This window comes from Narcine bancroftii, chromosome 3 (genome assembly GCF_036971445.1).
Source record: "Narcine bancroftii isolate sNarBan1 chromosome 3, sNarBan1.hap1, whole genome shotgun sequence".
Classification (NCBI taxonomy): domain Eukaryota; kingdom Metazoa; phylum Chordata; class Chondrichthyes; order Torpediniformes; family Narcinidae; genus Narcine; species Narcine bancroftii.
The window spans coordinates 239,418,402-239,433,168 of record NC_091471.1 but is presented as its reverse complement, the minus strand read 5'-3'; the positions used below and the strand labels follow the sequence as shown (position 1 = coordinate 239,433,168).

General features: G+C 46.0%; 1 protein-coding gene across 2 annotated transcripts in view; it reads left to right on the top strand.

Annotated features, from left to right (window-relative positions):
- camsap3 (calmodulin regulated spectrin-associated protein family, member 3) overlaps nucleotides 1–14,767 on the top strand; it is a 138,787-nt gene that overhangs the window by 120,589 nt on the left and 3,431 nt on the right. For both annotated transcript variants that reach the window (XM_069927219.1, XM_069927218.1), the window contains 5 exons: nucleotides 5,837–5,967; nucleotides 7,025–7,227; nucleotides 12,254–12,350; nucleotides 13,386–13,501; nucleotides 14,324–14,442. In XM_069927219.1, the coding sequence (XP_069783320.1) occupies nucleotides 5,837–5,967; nucleotides 7,025–7,227; nucleotides 12,254–12,350; nucleotides 13,386–13,501; nucleotides 14,324–14,442 (666 nt within the window). The remainder of the gene's footprint in view (nucleotides 1–5,836; nucleotides 5,968–7,024; nucleotides 7,228–12,253; nucleotides 12,351–13,385; nucleotides 13,502–14,323; nucleotides 14,443–14,767) is intronic.

Genomic DNA, 14,767 nt, shown 5'->3' with positions numbered 1-14,767 from the left:
AGAGGAAGTAAAGGTGCTTCATGATGTCATTAGTGTGTTGGGTCCAGGAAAGATCTGCCAAGATAGTGACTCCCAAGATCTAATGTGCTCGCCCTCTCCACCTCTGATCCCCCGATGATCACTGGATTGTTCACCTCTGGCTTTCCCTTCCTGGTTTTGGTGACATTGAGTGCGAGGGTGATGAACATCTTCAGGGATATGGGTAAACAAAGTTACGGCAAAGTATTTTCAAAAGGTTGAGCTGTATTTTTTGTTGGGTTAAAACATTAGAAGTTAGGATACCTTTGAAACTTGATTCTAACTTGCTGTTTCAAAGATTTCCTAAATAGATTGGATTCCAAAAAAATACAGGCTCGTAGGATGCAAAGATGTAAGAAAGAGTTTCATAATCTTTCAGATTCATTTTGAAATTCACTTGGAGTTCCTTGTAGCATTGCATTCTGCTCTGTTAAATTTCTGTGGGAGGTTGGATATCTCTACACAACAATAGCTGGGGGCTGGGAGGCTTTTAATAAATTAGGAGCATATCTGTACCCAAGTGGTGTGGTGCATCCTGGGTAAGAAGTAGGCCCCATTTTCAAGTGTTAGAAACATCAAACATTACAGCACATAAACAGGCTATTCTGCCCTTCTAGTCTGTGCCAAACTTTTTCTGCCTTGTTCCATTGACCTGCACCCTCCATACCCCTCCGATCCATGTACCTGTCCAAATTTTTCATAAATGTTAAAATTGAGCCCACATTCACCACTTCAGTTGGCAGCTCGTTCCACACCTCCACCATTCTTTGTGTGAAGAAGTTTCCCCTAAACGTTTCCCTTTTCACCCTTAACCCCGGTTTGTATCTCACCTACCCTCAGTTGAAAAAGCTGACCTACATTTACTCTGTCTGTCTCCCTCATAATTTTGTATCCCTCTGTCAAATCTCCCTTGAAGCCTAATAGCCTGAATATGCCTGGGATTATCTGATCTCAGAAGCTAAGCAGCTCAGGCCTGGCCAGTACTTGGAGGGGAGACCCCTGGAAACACCATGTTTCTAAGAGGAGTGCTGGACAAAGTGGTGACTCTCTGTGCCATAGGGTAGACAAAAGTCAAAGAATTTAATGTAGGTTACATTCAAAATGTAGTGTAACGTGACAATGAGGGAACATTTACCTTTCATTTTTCTACGCTCCAGGGAATAAAGTCCTAACCTGTTTAACCTTTCCCTGTAACTCAGTTCCTGAAGTTCAGGCAACATCCAAGTAAATCTTCTCTGCGCTTTCTATCTTATTGATATCTGTAGTTCAGTGACCAAAACTGCACACAGTACTCCAAATGTGGCCTCACTAATGTCTTGTGTGATAACATTTTATTAATCATTTTGCACGGTAACAGATCCTTCTGGCTCACGGGCCCATTCTGCCCGAATATGCTAATTAATATAAAACCCGGAACATTTTGAAAGGTGGAAGAACCCTGACAAAATCCACGGGGAGAACGTACAAGCTTCTTGCAGACAGTATTGGATTCGATGCCTTCTGTCCGTTGGTCTGGAACCCTCCCATTCCTCCCCCTTTCTCTCCCCAGCCTTTTAATTCAGACGCTGGATTTATAAACTCATCCCTTGAGGAAGGGCTCAGGCCCGAAATATGGGTAATACATCTTTACCTGCTATTGGACGTTGCGAGACGGGCTGAGTTCCTCCAGCATTGCTGTGTTATGACTACAATCACGGCAGCCTCCGACTTTCGCGTTTCACTTAATGTTGCCCAAATTAAAATGGTAACGTCGAGGTCTCGGGTGGTGAAGAGCTGTCGGCTCTTCTGTGAAGTATCAATTGTGATGTCTATTTGCTTGTGATCGCCACAAAACCCTGCCTCTCAAATTCACAGCTGCCCAACAAAAAAGCTTTTGATGGGAAAATTAAATTAATGGCCTAGATTATAATATGATGTTAATGTGATGAGTTCTGCCAGAAGCAGTTAAAGCAGAATTGGTGATGGGGTGCGGTTTTAGTAAGTGACATTGCTTGCTGCCAGAATTATTATTGCTGCATTTGCAACTGTCATTAAGAATACACAGTGGGTCTTCCTAAATTTGCATGACTGATCATTTCTTGCAATGAGCATGGGGGCATCAGCTGACATCCGTGTGTTGGAGTTCAGAATCTATTCTTTCAAACGCGCGTCATGAAATTCGTTGTTCTGGGGCAGCATTACAGGTGCATTTTTTAAAAAATAAATAAGTTAGTGCAAAAGAAGAGAGAAAGTGGATCATTGATCATTCAGGAATCTGATGGCAGCAGGGACGGGCCACTTAGTGCTCATCTTCAGGCTCCTGTATCTCTGTCACGATGGTAGCAGAGTGACGAGGGCATGGCCTGGGTGGTGGGGGTCCTTGAGGATAGAGGCTGCTTTCTTGAGACACTGTCTCTTGTGGACATCCTCGACGGAGTGGAGACTGGTGCCCGTGATGGCCCTGGCTGAGTTCACAGCTCCCTGTGGTTTTTTTTCCTGTCCTCTGTACCAGACAGTGATGCAACCAGCCAGAATGCTCTCCATGTACACCTGTAGAAGTTTGCAAGGGTCTTTGGTGACATCCCAAATCTCCTCAAACGCCTTACAAAGCACACCTTCATGACTGCATCCATCTGGAAGCCCCAGGACACCTTCAGAGATGTTGACACCCAGGAATTTGAAATTCTTTACTGCTGACCCCTCAAGGAGGACTGGTTCGTGTTCCCCTGGTCTGTCCTTCCTGAAGTCCGCAATCATTTGAAAGGTAGTTCTGTCGGAGCTGGCAGTGAGAGGATGGAGTGGAACGTGTCAGGTCAGCAACTTCTTCAGAGTGTTGCAATCGTGGAATCAGTCCCCCCAGGAATCTATGTCTCATTTATTGAGTATATTCGGTGCTGCCATTAATGAGGGAGGTTCAGGTTTACTGTCACATGTACAGAAATGCATCAATGGAAGTTGTTTTGCGAGCTGATCAATAGACATCTTATATGTGGTACAAGTTTCTAAGGCTCCTCGGGTATCAGGTGGGAAATGGATCTTGTAGAACCCAGACTCCTGTTGTGATCCTTGGATGTAATCTATTCTGTGTCACAAAAAGCCCTGCATTCACATAGTGCCTGTTCACATATGAACAAACAAGTTAAGAGTAGGAATGGGCCATTTAACACTTGAGCCTGCTCTGCTAACTAAAGGTGGGATATTATGGTAAAGTTGTACAAGACATTGGAGAGGCCAAATTTGGAGAATTGTGCACAGTTTTGGTCACCGAACTAAAACTATCAATACAGAAAAAGGACAGAGACAATTTACTAGGCTGTTGCCCAGATTTAAGGAACTGAGTTACAGGGAAAGGTTAAACAGGTTAGGACTTTATTTATTCCCTGGAGCGTAGAAGAATGAGGGGAGATTTGATCGAGGTATTTAAAATTATGAGGTGGATAGACAGGAGTAAATGTAGGTTGGCTTTTTCCACTGAGGGTGGGTGAGATACAAACCAGAGGACATGGGTTAAGGGTGAAAAGGGAAATGTTTGGGGAGAACTTCTTCACACAGAGAGTGATGGGAGCATGGAACAAGCTGCCAGCTGAAGTGATGAATGCAGGCTCAATTTTAACACTAGAAAAATTTGGATGGGAGGGCGATGGACTGGGGGCAGGTCAGTGCGACTAGGCAGTATAATAGTTTGGCACAGACTAGAAGGGCCGAAGGGCCTGTTTTCTGTGGTTCTCTGGTTGTGTGTGATCTCATTCTAACCTCTCCAAAACCCGAACATATGTCAATCAAAACCCCGCTCCCCTTTGAAACCCCACAGGACACAGTTTAGTCTGTACAAAAAGAATACCAGTGTGTTCTGGAATCATTGGGCCTTGTTGACCCATTGACTATAAGATGTAGGAATAGAATTAGACTAATTGGCCTGTCGATTCTCCTTCACCATTCGAATTATGGCTTTTGACCTTCGACATCCTTGATAATCAAGAACCCATCAATCTCCGCTTTAAATCGACCTGGTGACTTGGCCTTCATGGCTGTCTGTGGCAACAGATTCACCAGTCTCTGGCTGATGAAACTTCACTGTATCCCTGTTCGAAAGAGACATCCTCTGGACCAGAGTTGAGGGGGCTGTTCACTCTGTTCATCGTCTCTCTCTGGCTCACTCCTCTATTATTAACAATTCACGTCCTTTGGAAAGTTTTCTTTGGACCTTGTTTTAGTTAGGTTTCATATTCCCAATCAATACAACTTGTTGGCTCAAAAGATCAACTCACCGTCCCCTCCTCCCCCCCACCCCAATCTCTCTGCATTTAAATATGAGTGAAATGCAAAAGTGTGATTTCAGTAAAAACACTCAAGAAATGCTGGAGGAACCAGTCGGTCTCGCAATGTCCATAGGAGGTAAAGATATATCACCGACGTTTTCAAGGTATGAGCAAGAAGGCAGGCAGGTGTCTGAATTAAAGACTGGGGAGAGAAAGGGGCAGGGGGAGGAGTCAAGACAGAAGGTGTTAAATGGATAGGATAAGAGGAAAGGTGAGAATTGACTGGCTCTGTGAAAGGAGATAGAGGGGAAAGGGAAGAGAGATAGAGAGGAAAGAAGGGTTTGAGGATGCCCATATGAGGAATTGTTCCTCCAATATAAATGTGGGTCCACTCCTTTACTAAGCAAACAAAGTCGAATTAAAATAGCAAGTACACAAAGGGTAATCATTTTACCAGTGGGGGTTCTGTTCTACGTGATTTAATTGGTAGACAATTTGTCAGCCAGAACAAATGGATTGTGTGTTTGGTTAATTGAAAGCAGCAGTAAATAATGAAGATTTTATTTTGGAATACTGATTATTGGAGCCACAATTGCTCTGGTTGGGAACCAAGAATCTTTAGTTATTGCAATACTTCTCATACTTGGAATGGGACAACCGAGGATTTGCTTGACGAATTAACTCCAATACAGATATAACTGTATGATTGATTTATTTAGTGATCAAGTAGTATATTTTAAAAGAAAATTGGTTTTAAAAGGTTAAAAAAACCCTGCAGGTCCTGAAATCTGAAATGAAATCTAATGCTGGAAATGCTCAGAAGGTCAGGCAGCGTCTGTGGAGAGAGAAAGAAGAGTTGATGACATTTTCATTTGAACCATCCAATTTTACGAATCAAGGTCTTTGACTGGAAACACAGAGTCCATTTCTCTCTCTGCAGATCCTGCCTGATCTGCTGATGCTTCTCCGCACTCTCTGTTTTTAAAACGCTTGTGACAATGTCATTTTAATTGGTCTCACAGACGGTCTTGTACCTGAACAAACAGCTGGATATCAATTCAGGCTAAAGGCCACGTGCAGGTGGTCTCCGACACATGTCCAAATTCCGTTGTGACCGACCGGTCAGATCTCAAAATAGGCGCAAGTCGGAAATTAATGGAATTCGTTCTATCGTTCATTAAATACAACATGGCAGCCACCAAGGCCAACACTCGTGAGACATTGGCCACCCCTATTTTCCATAGATAAGGCCCCCACTTTCACTCCAAAAGTATAATTTTTATATTTACATAAATTTTTATTTTTTTAATTTATGCAGTATTTTTTTCGGTCACAAGTCGGGGATTTAATTTTAATTTATTGAGTATAGGTCAGTCACAGTCCATTCTGCCTGTGACACCCATGTCCATCCTCGTACGCTTTGGAGGGTGGGAGGAAACCGGAGCAGCCGGAGGAAACCCACGCAGACACGGGGAGAACCTGGATTTCAACCCAGGTCGCTGACGCTGTATCAGTGTTGTGCAAACAACTTCTGTCGAAGGAGTTCTATAACATCTTTCACTTCTTTACTAACTGAACAGGATGAGGCCAAGGCGGAAGAGGAAATGGCCTTAAAGCGAGCTACCCTGATGGAGAAGCAGCAGAAAAGGACGGAAGAGTTTAGGAAGCGTCGACTGTGGTTGGATGCGGAGAAGGAGAAGGAACAGAGCAGGTGAGTGATTCCAATGTGTTCCACTCCTGTGTTGGAAACAGCCTGCTGGGGGACCTCAGTGGCCTGACATGTATCACAAGGCAACCTCCTGAAGTTGTGTCGAGCAGCGCAATTTTTAAAGGTGGGGGGGTTTGCGGTTGTGGAATCCAGGAGAGACCACAGATTCCGGAGCAGATTGCACCCTGCTGATGGAACTCGAGCAGTGACAGTGGGATAGAAAGAACATTTTGGGTTGGAGACCTTCATCAAGGGGTTCAGGTCTGAAACGTCGGCCACTGGTGCAAAGGGTGTTGGCGAATGAGACAGGTTGCCCGGGGATAGATAACTTGGGAGGAGGAGGGTGACCGGTAGGAGAGGTTTTGCCAACCCATACCGGCAGATCTTGGGACTGAACTTTGTATCCAGTGCTCCTGTCGTGGTCTCTACATCTGAGAGACCGGGCGCAGACTGGGAGATCGCTTCGTCGAGCACCTCGGCTCTGTCCACTGCAATAGGAAGGATCGTCCAGTGGCCACCCATTCCAATTCCCCGTCCCTTTCCAATTCCCCGTCCCATTCCCTTGCCAACATGTCTGTCCACGGTCTCATGCACTGCTAGACTGAGACTATCCACAAATTGGAGGAACAACACCTCATCTTCCGTCTGGGCTCCCTCCAATTGAATGGCATTAACATCGACCTCAGGCTTTCATTAAACTACCATTCCCCCCCCCCCCGCCCCATTTCATCCCCCGTTGCCTTTCCTGTCTGAACTTGGAGATTTCCTGCTTCTGGCGCATTCTGCTTATTGCTTGAAGAAGCGTCGGTAATATATCTTTGCTTTTTATGGATGCTGAAAAGACCGGCTGAGCTCCTCCAGCATTTCCGTGTGTTGTTACTGAACGTTACCCCAACCTGCATAAAAGTCCTACCAGGTCTCCACTGCTGTGGATAAAATAGACAGTTTAATGGCCCTCAGTCTGAGGATTTACAAACCAAACGTTCTTCTAGTGGAGAGGATGTTAAGTAGCTGGAAAAATTCTGGGCTGGGATTTATTTCTTGTGTTGTTTAATTTAAGGCAACAAACGGAGGAAGAGAAACCAGAGAAGAACTTCATCAAACAGGAATATCTCCGCCGGCAGCAGCTCAAAGTAATGGACGACCTGGACAAGGTTCTGAGAGCAAAGTCCCCAGCAAACAGAGGGAGGAAGCCTCGTCCCAAATCCTCCGTCTTCCGGGACGATTCCATACTGAGTCGCAGTCCTGTTAAAGGTCTGCTAGGTGGGTGAAATGCTCCGGGTGGCTTCTGGTCGTTGGAGGTCAGAGGAGAGGGTGGAGGGAAGGAGAGGGGGGGGGGGGGGAGAGGGAGGGAGAGAGAGCACGGGGGAAAGAAAAGAGGGACGGGGAGAGAGAGTGTGAGGGAGGGGGATAGAAAGATACCACACTGAGTGACACCAGCCCAAGTGACACCACTGCCTGAGCTTCCAGATGTTCTTGCCTGTGGCAGAGACCTGCCCGAGTTGTTGGATGAGTCGTTAAATGGTAACTCTGCCTGATACGTTAGAGAAAGGTCCTGTTGAAGAGTTTCGACAAGCAGTCGACTTTTCCCCCGCTGCTCTGGGCAAACAGATCCGGTCACCACACTGGTATGGTCGTGCTGGAGAGAGGGCAGAGGAGATTCACCAGCACGTTACTTGGGATGGAGAGGCTGAGCTTGTTTTCTGCAGAGTTGAGGAGAGTGAATGGGGGTACGTCGAGTAGATGGTCAGAATTTATTCCCTATGGTAGGGGGTCCCAGAAACAAGAGGGCACAGGTTTGAGGTGAGGAAGAATTTCAAAAGAGATTTGAGGGATAATTTTACTTTACACACAGTGGTTGAAATCTGGAACTCTCTGCCAGAGGTGATGGAATCAGACATGCTTGGATTTAGTACTTAAATAGGTAAAACATAGAAGGATATTGTTCTAATGTGGGCAGATGGGCGTTTTGGCTTGACTATTGACATTTCCTTGCTATTTAACGGTATCATGGGTTTTAACTAATCCTTTGGACTCTGGCCATTTTAACCTTTCATAATACCTACTCTGGACTGGGTCCATGGGTAAACTACTGAACCAACCAGCTGGTGGTTAGGAATGAAACCAGTCCCAGAAAACAGGGACACGGGGTATATGCGCCTGTCGTTAGACCTGAAAACAAAGACACAGAGTCCAAATTCTAAAAAAGCAGTGGATCTGATACAAGATGCAGGAACAGAATTAGATCACTTGGCCCATTGAATCTGCTCTGCTATTTGAATCATGGCTGATGTGTTTCTCCTTCTCGACCCCATTTTCCTGACCTCTCCCTGTAACCTTTGATTCTGCCCCCTCCCTAATCAAGAACCTATCAACCTCAGCTTTAAACATCCCCGATGACTTGATCTTCACCACGCAGAGAAAGTGTTTCCGGTCGGTGATGTCTCATTGGAGTTCTATCTTTGCCCAGACCCTCAGCTTGAAAGATGAATGCTTGCTCCCCTCTCCACAGATGCTGCCTGACCTGCTGAGTATTTCCAGGTCCCATCCATAATTCTATAATAGATGATGGCAGCGTTGCTGCTGGTGCAGACCTGCGGAGAGCAGGGACTGGAGACACAGGGCTCAAGGGGGGTGCAGCTTCCCAGACTGTCCGCCGTCAGCTCCCCACGGGCTTTAAACAGCCTGTTAAAGGATCCGATTATGGTTTTAATTAAAATCCTGCAACTGAGAGACCTGCGCCTAAGATGGTGGTGCCCGAGTTTGGCAGCGGCCACAAGGGGTTGTAAACTCCAGGGAAATAGAGGGCCCAGGGCACCAGAAAATGGGAGAACACCCTCCTCCTCCCTCCCCCACCCGCATCTGAGAAGGAGAAGCAGAGGAGGCCACCCATGGGACAGTGACCACAGCGGCAGAAGAACATACAGGTGGCGGGCTGGTGGTGATCCAAGGTGAGGAACTCATGCGGGCTGCTGGCGACTGCGGTCGAGGGACTCAAACACAGCTGCTGACTGTTGGGAGACTGTGGTCAAGGATTCACACCAGGCTGCGGAGGGGTACCAGGTATTGAAACCAGGATGTGGGAGGGTGCCGAGGGCGCTGAAGGGATATTGATCGTGTCGGAGGTTCGGATCTGGAACTCGGGCTGCCAATGGTTTGGACTGGACTCTGTGAGGCTGCGGAGGCGAATTCACGGACACTCGGTGATTCCGGGGGGTGCGACTTTCTTTTTCTTCTCAATCCGACTGTAAGAGGTGCTTCAGGCAATTTCTGTCGATGGCGAATTTGTCCACCTCACGGCAGGATGAAGGCAATTTCATGTCATATTGGCACAACAATAAATTGAATCTTTTGATCCTTGCCTGCATCCCTATTTGTGGGATCTTCCTGTGTGCAGCAGCAGTGACCCTGATTGGCCAGCCCTCCATCACCTGGACTGCAGGGGGCCCGCTCTGCGGTGTGACGTTGGACGACCTGTGCTGCTCAACACTCCCCCCAGTGGCAGAGACCTTCAACTGTGACCGTGGGGCAGCTCGTCCCTGTCAAATGTGCTCAGAGTGCAAAATTCCAAATAAGGAACCATGATTGATGGTTCATTGGGGAGCAAAGTGATTTATTTTCAAGTTCCAAGCAAAAAAAAAGTATTTTGTCAGTACGGTTTATTGCATTGATGTGGAGAGGCTTTCAACATCAAGCATTAAATGATTCATTCTTACACATTCCAACTGTGTTTGTTTAACTATTTTGGGTAGTGGAGCTTCATTTCAATCTACCTGAAAATTCTGAATTAGCACAGTTGGCATGGCGGTTAGCGTAACGCTGTTAAAGCGCCAGCAATCAGGACCGGGGTTTGAATCCTGCGCTGTCTGTAGGGAGTTTGCACGTTCTCCCTGTGGGCTCCCACCGTTCGAAACGTACCAGGGGTGTAGGTTAATTGGACACGGGCTTGTGGGCTAAAAATGGCCTGTTGCTGCACTGTATGTCTAAGTTTTTTTTAAATTAAGGGGATTGGTGGGGCCAAATGTGAATTTAAAAGATAAATGACTTTCACTGGAGGATAATGTACCTGTTGAGAAGGATGGGCTCCAGCTTCTAGAGAACAGACCAAATGGCACGAAAGTCAGGGGACATAAAGGGGCTGTGCAGTTGGCGTGATGCTGTTACAGCAGCAGCGATTGTGGTTCGAATCCCGCGCTGTCTGTAAGGATTTTGTACGCTCTCCCTGTGTCTGCGTGGGATTTCTCCAGGGGTTCCAGTTTCCTCCCACCGTTCAAATTGTACCGGGGGTTGTAGGTAAATTGGGTGTAATTGGGCGGCACGGACTCGTACGTCTTTATTTAAATTTTAAAAATATTAAATTAAAATTTAAAATTTAATTTAATAAATTAACCCTCATTATCCTGAAGTCAAGTAACTGGCCACCTCAAGCAATCAGCAAAAATAAATAGGTAAAAAGTATGGAATTTTAAAATTGCCACACGCAATCTCAAGCAACCGGAAAATTCACTTATCTGTTATCTCCCAATCCCCATTGGTGCTGAATGCCGGGGGTGGGGGTTTACTGTGGTGTGATCTTAGAATTAATTTCTCTTACTTGAAGAGCAGCAAGATTGTGTGTCAAGTTAAAGTTTATTATACGAGATACAGTGAGAAAGTTTGTTTTGCAAGCAGTCCAGCCAGTCACACGGGTAAAAGCAGTACAGAGGGCAGAGGTGCAGAGAGATCAGTTCATGCAGAGCACAGGCAACATTACTTGTGAGATGTTGGTCAATGAGTCTTGAATTGACAGGATAAAAACTGTTCTTCAACCAGAATTTATTGTCAATGAATAAATTAGTGCAAAAAGAAGAGAAAGTGAGGCCCTGTCTGTGGTTCATTGTCCATTCAGAAATCTGATGGTGATGGGGAAGAAGCTGTTGTATTGTTGGGTGGTCGTCGTCATGCTCCTGTCACAGGGAAAAAGAGTACAACACAGTGGTCCCCCCTTGTCCACGGTTTCTGTTACCCGTAGTCAACCGCAGTCCGGAAATATTAAATGGAAAATTCCAGAAATAAACAATTCCTAAGGTTTAAATTGCATACAGTTCTGAGTAGCGTGATGAAATCTCGCGCCGTCTGGCCTGGGATGTGAATCATCCCTTTGGCCAGCATGTCCATGTTGTATACGATATCCGCCTGTTAGTCACTTAGTAACTGCCTCAGTTATCAGACTGACTGTTGTGGTATCGCAGCGCTTGTGTTCAAGTAACCCCTTTTCTAATAGTTCTATTTTATTGTTAGTTATTGTTGTTAATCTCTTATCGTGTTTAATTTATAAATTAAACTTTATCATAGGTGTGTACAGTTTGTATAGGAAAAAAACATTGTATATATACAGAAGGGTTCCATAACAATCCGCGGTTTCAGGCATCTGCTGGGGTCTTGGAACATATCCCCCGCGGATAATTGTATTTCAGTAGAGTGGCTGGAGACAGCTAACAGCATGGATTAGATGGGATGAGTGGCCTGTTTCTCTGCTGTACTTTAGGGTAATCTTGAACAAAGTTACCTCGGACAAAGTTAAACCCTCATTTCACGTAACAACTGGATTCATTGCAGTGATTTGAATGTTTTTGTGTTAAAATAAAAACTCAATACTCAGCAGTTCAAACAATCGACTTTATGTAGCAAAGATAAAGTTACAGAACCAACATTCCGGGCTTGAGCCCTTCATCAAGGGATGACCAAAATGTAGGCAGGCGCCCAAACAAAATGGGGGGGGAGCAGGGGGAGGAGCACGGTCCCACAGGCAGGAGGTGATAGTTGGAGAAGGGAGAGAGGGCACATCAGCAAACAGAAGGAGGGGATTGGCTCTGTGAATGGAGAGGGAAGGGGGAGGAGAGCTGGAGGAAAGGAGATGGGGGATGGGGAAGGGAGCGAGAACGGGGAGTGGGCTGGCAGAAACTGGAGAAGTCAATGTTAATGCCATCCGATTGGAGAGTAGCCCAGGTGGAAAGTTGCTCCTCCAATTTACAGATGGCCTTGACAGGGCAAGAGGCCAGGGTCCTCCGAGTGCTTTCTGCTTTTGAACTAAGCAGTTAAGCATCTGGACCCTAGCACTGAGATGTTCCTGCTGCTCTCGCTGTGGCAGTACTGAGGCAGGTCTAATCCAGTTTCCCAAGGTAGGAGTGAAGGGCAGTGATAGGAGTGAATGTGGCAGCGGAGACTGCGCTGCTGCTCGCGGTTACCAAGATGAAGTTTTTTATCGGATATCATCACGTGACGGGCCTCTTTCTGTTTCTGCTTCCAGGATCCAGGCTCAATAAAGTGTATTCCCGCTCCACGCTTTCGCTCTGCACTATGGTCAATGATTCAGCCAACAGCCTGTCGGTCAAGAAAAGCCCAAGGTACCAACTTTCTGCTGCTATTCAGCACCGTCCAGTGAAAGGATCAATGTGGGGGACTGCTCCACCCTCTCAGCCCCAGTCAATCACTTTAAGGCAGTGGTTCTCAACCTTTCTCTTTCCACTTTAAGTAATCCCTCTGCCATTGGTGCTCTGTGGGATTGCTTAAGGTGGGATGTGGGTGGAAATAAAATTTTTAATCGTCCCTAATGGAATCGTCATGTGCACGGTTGGTTTCAGAGCTCCAAAGGAAATGAGCCAATTACCATATTTCTCAAGCCAAATATATCAGTGACAATTGGGTTTAGAGCAGTGGTTCTCCACCTTCCCCTCCCACTTTAAGCAATCCCTTACTAATCACAGACAACTGATGGCATAGGTGGGATGTGAGTGGAAAGAAAAAGGTCAGGAACCTCTGCTTTAAGGATATTGTACAGTCTGGGACACTTGCTGCTTTAATTCACAACTAATGAATCTTCAGGCAGGCAAGTCCACACATGGTGGGAGGTCCATTCGCGTGATAATTTGGCAGCAGCCTAGGGGGTTTACTGGACGTTTTGATCAGTGACATCAGTGCGTCACTGAAATAGAAATTATTACTTGATGCAGCGAGTGGAGTTGCTGCCTCTATTTGCTCCCTTTTAAATGAGGTTGTTGCGGTGATTAAGATCAGAATGGTGTCAGGAACTTCCCACCCCTTTCCCTCTCCCTTCAGAGCTGTCCACCCTCCCTCACTTATCCACCTACTACCCCCAGCCTGTGGGACTGTGATTCCCCTCCTCCCTCTCCACCATTTGGTTGGGCACCTGCCTACGCTGTGCTTGCACCTTTATGAAGGGGCTCAAGCCCAAAATGTTGGTTATGTACCTTAACCTGCTGTCCTGCCGAGTTTCTCCAGTATTCTGTTTTTATTTCATTCACTGTTTCTGAAAACTTTTGTGTTTTACTTTCATCAACTCTTGGTTTCTTTCCTGTTGACAGAGTAATGCCCATCTTTCATTTTAATAAACAGAAGTTTATTTTGATTCTGCCCCACAGGACCGAATCCCCTTCAGGGCTCCCGTCCCCCAACCGACTGGGTAACCATAATGGGGAGAAGGATTGGGAGAATGCATCAACAGCCTCCTCGCCAGCCTCGATCCCAGAGTACACAGGCGAGTAATCGACCATTCCTTGAGGGATTTCACCTTTATGCTTGATTCATTCGCATGAACCATTGCTGCTCTCGGTCACAAAATTGGGAGCGACTCCTCTAAAGGCTTTGCTTCCATGGATGGGAGCGGCTTCTGTGAATCGGCCAGTGACGTGTACAGACCAGAAAATCTGTGGTGGTTCACTTTGGAATGTTGTGGGTTACCGTGAAATTTACTGCGTGCCTACAGGCAGGAGCACCTGGAAATGAGGTGCAGTAACCTGGGGATATAGAATATCCTACCTGAACAAATCAAGTGGATTTGGTAAATACCGTATAATAGTCAACCTCAGTGGTCCAATTTTTAAATTTAAGGGGTTGACTATTACATCATATTACTTTTGACCGCGGTAAGCACTTGAGTCGATTGAGGTGCCGGGAGCACAGATGGGTGACGGCCAGCCAGGACTCAGGACTTGGTGTTAAGTCTGCGATCAGGATGTTGGCAGCTCCGGTGGGCGGGTGTCTGGGGCCTAGGCTTCGGGAGCTCCGCCAGGGCCAAACGTAGCACTTTTACATGGTGTTGACTATTACACGAGATGGATTTAGAGTCTTTTCAAAAAGCTAGCAGGTGGATGAAGAGCATTGGGACCGTTCTCTTCATTGTCTCCTCTAGGACACAGATACCATCATTTCTGCTCAAGATGGACCGCGAAATCATTTATCAAACGAACGTACATTCCGCCTTGTTGGGTTTTTTTTATGTCCGAGTCGGCTACTGTAAACTTTGATTCACTTAGCCTCAGAAAATAATGTCACCCAAATAAATTCTTTCCCTATGCAGGTCCAAAACTCTATAAGGAACCCAGTGCCAAGTCGAATAAGTATATAATCCAGAATGCAATCACTCGCTGCTGCCTGGCAGGGAAGGTGAATGAACCCCAAAAGAATAAGATTCTGGAGGTAAGATGGATTGAATTTTGCTAGCACCCCTGGGTGGTGATGGGTAAGAATTGGGTCAGAGCCCATTGAATGATTGCAGTTTGGAAATGTGCACCATCTAAAGGCAGAGGAAGTTGATTCAAGAATGACTTTTCAAACCACGCTCGGGAAATACTTAGACATCTCCCTATCATTGTTTCAAATGGGCAAGGTTCTGGTCTGATTTTAATACAGAGATTGAACTTAGTTGTAGTAAATTAAATTTTAAATGTATTGTTTTCTTAAAATTGAGACATATGGTCCTTCTGGCCCACGCGTCTGTGCTGCTCAAATTAACTGACAAAGA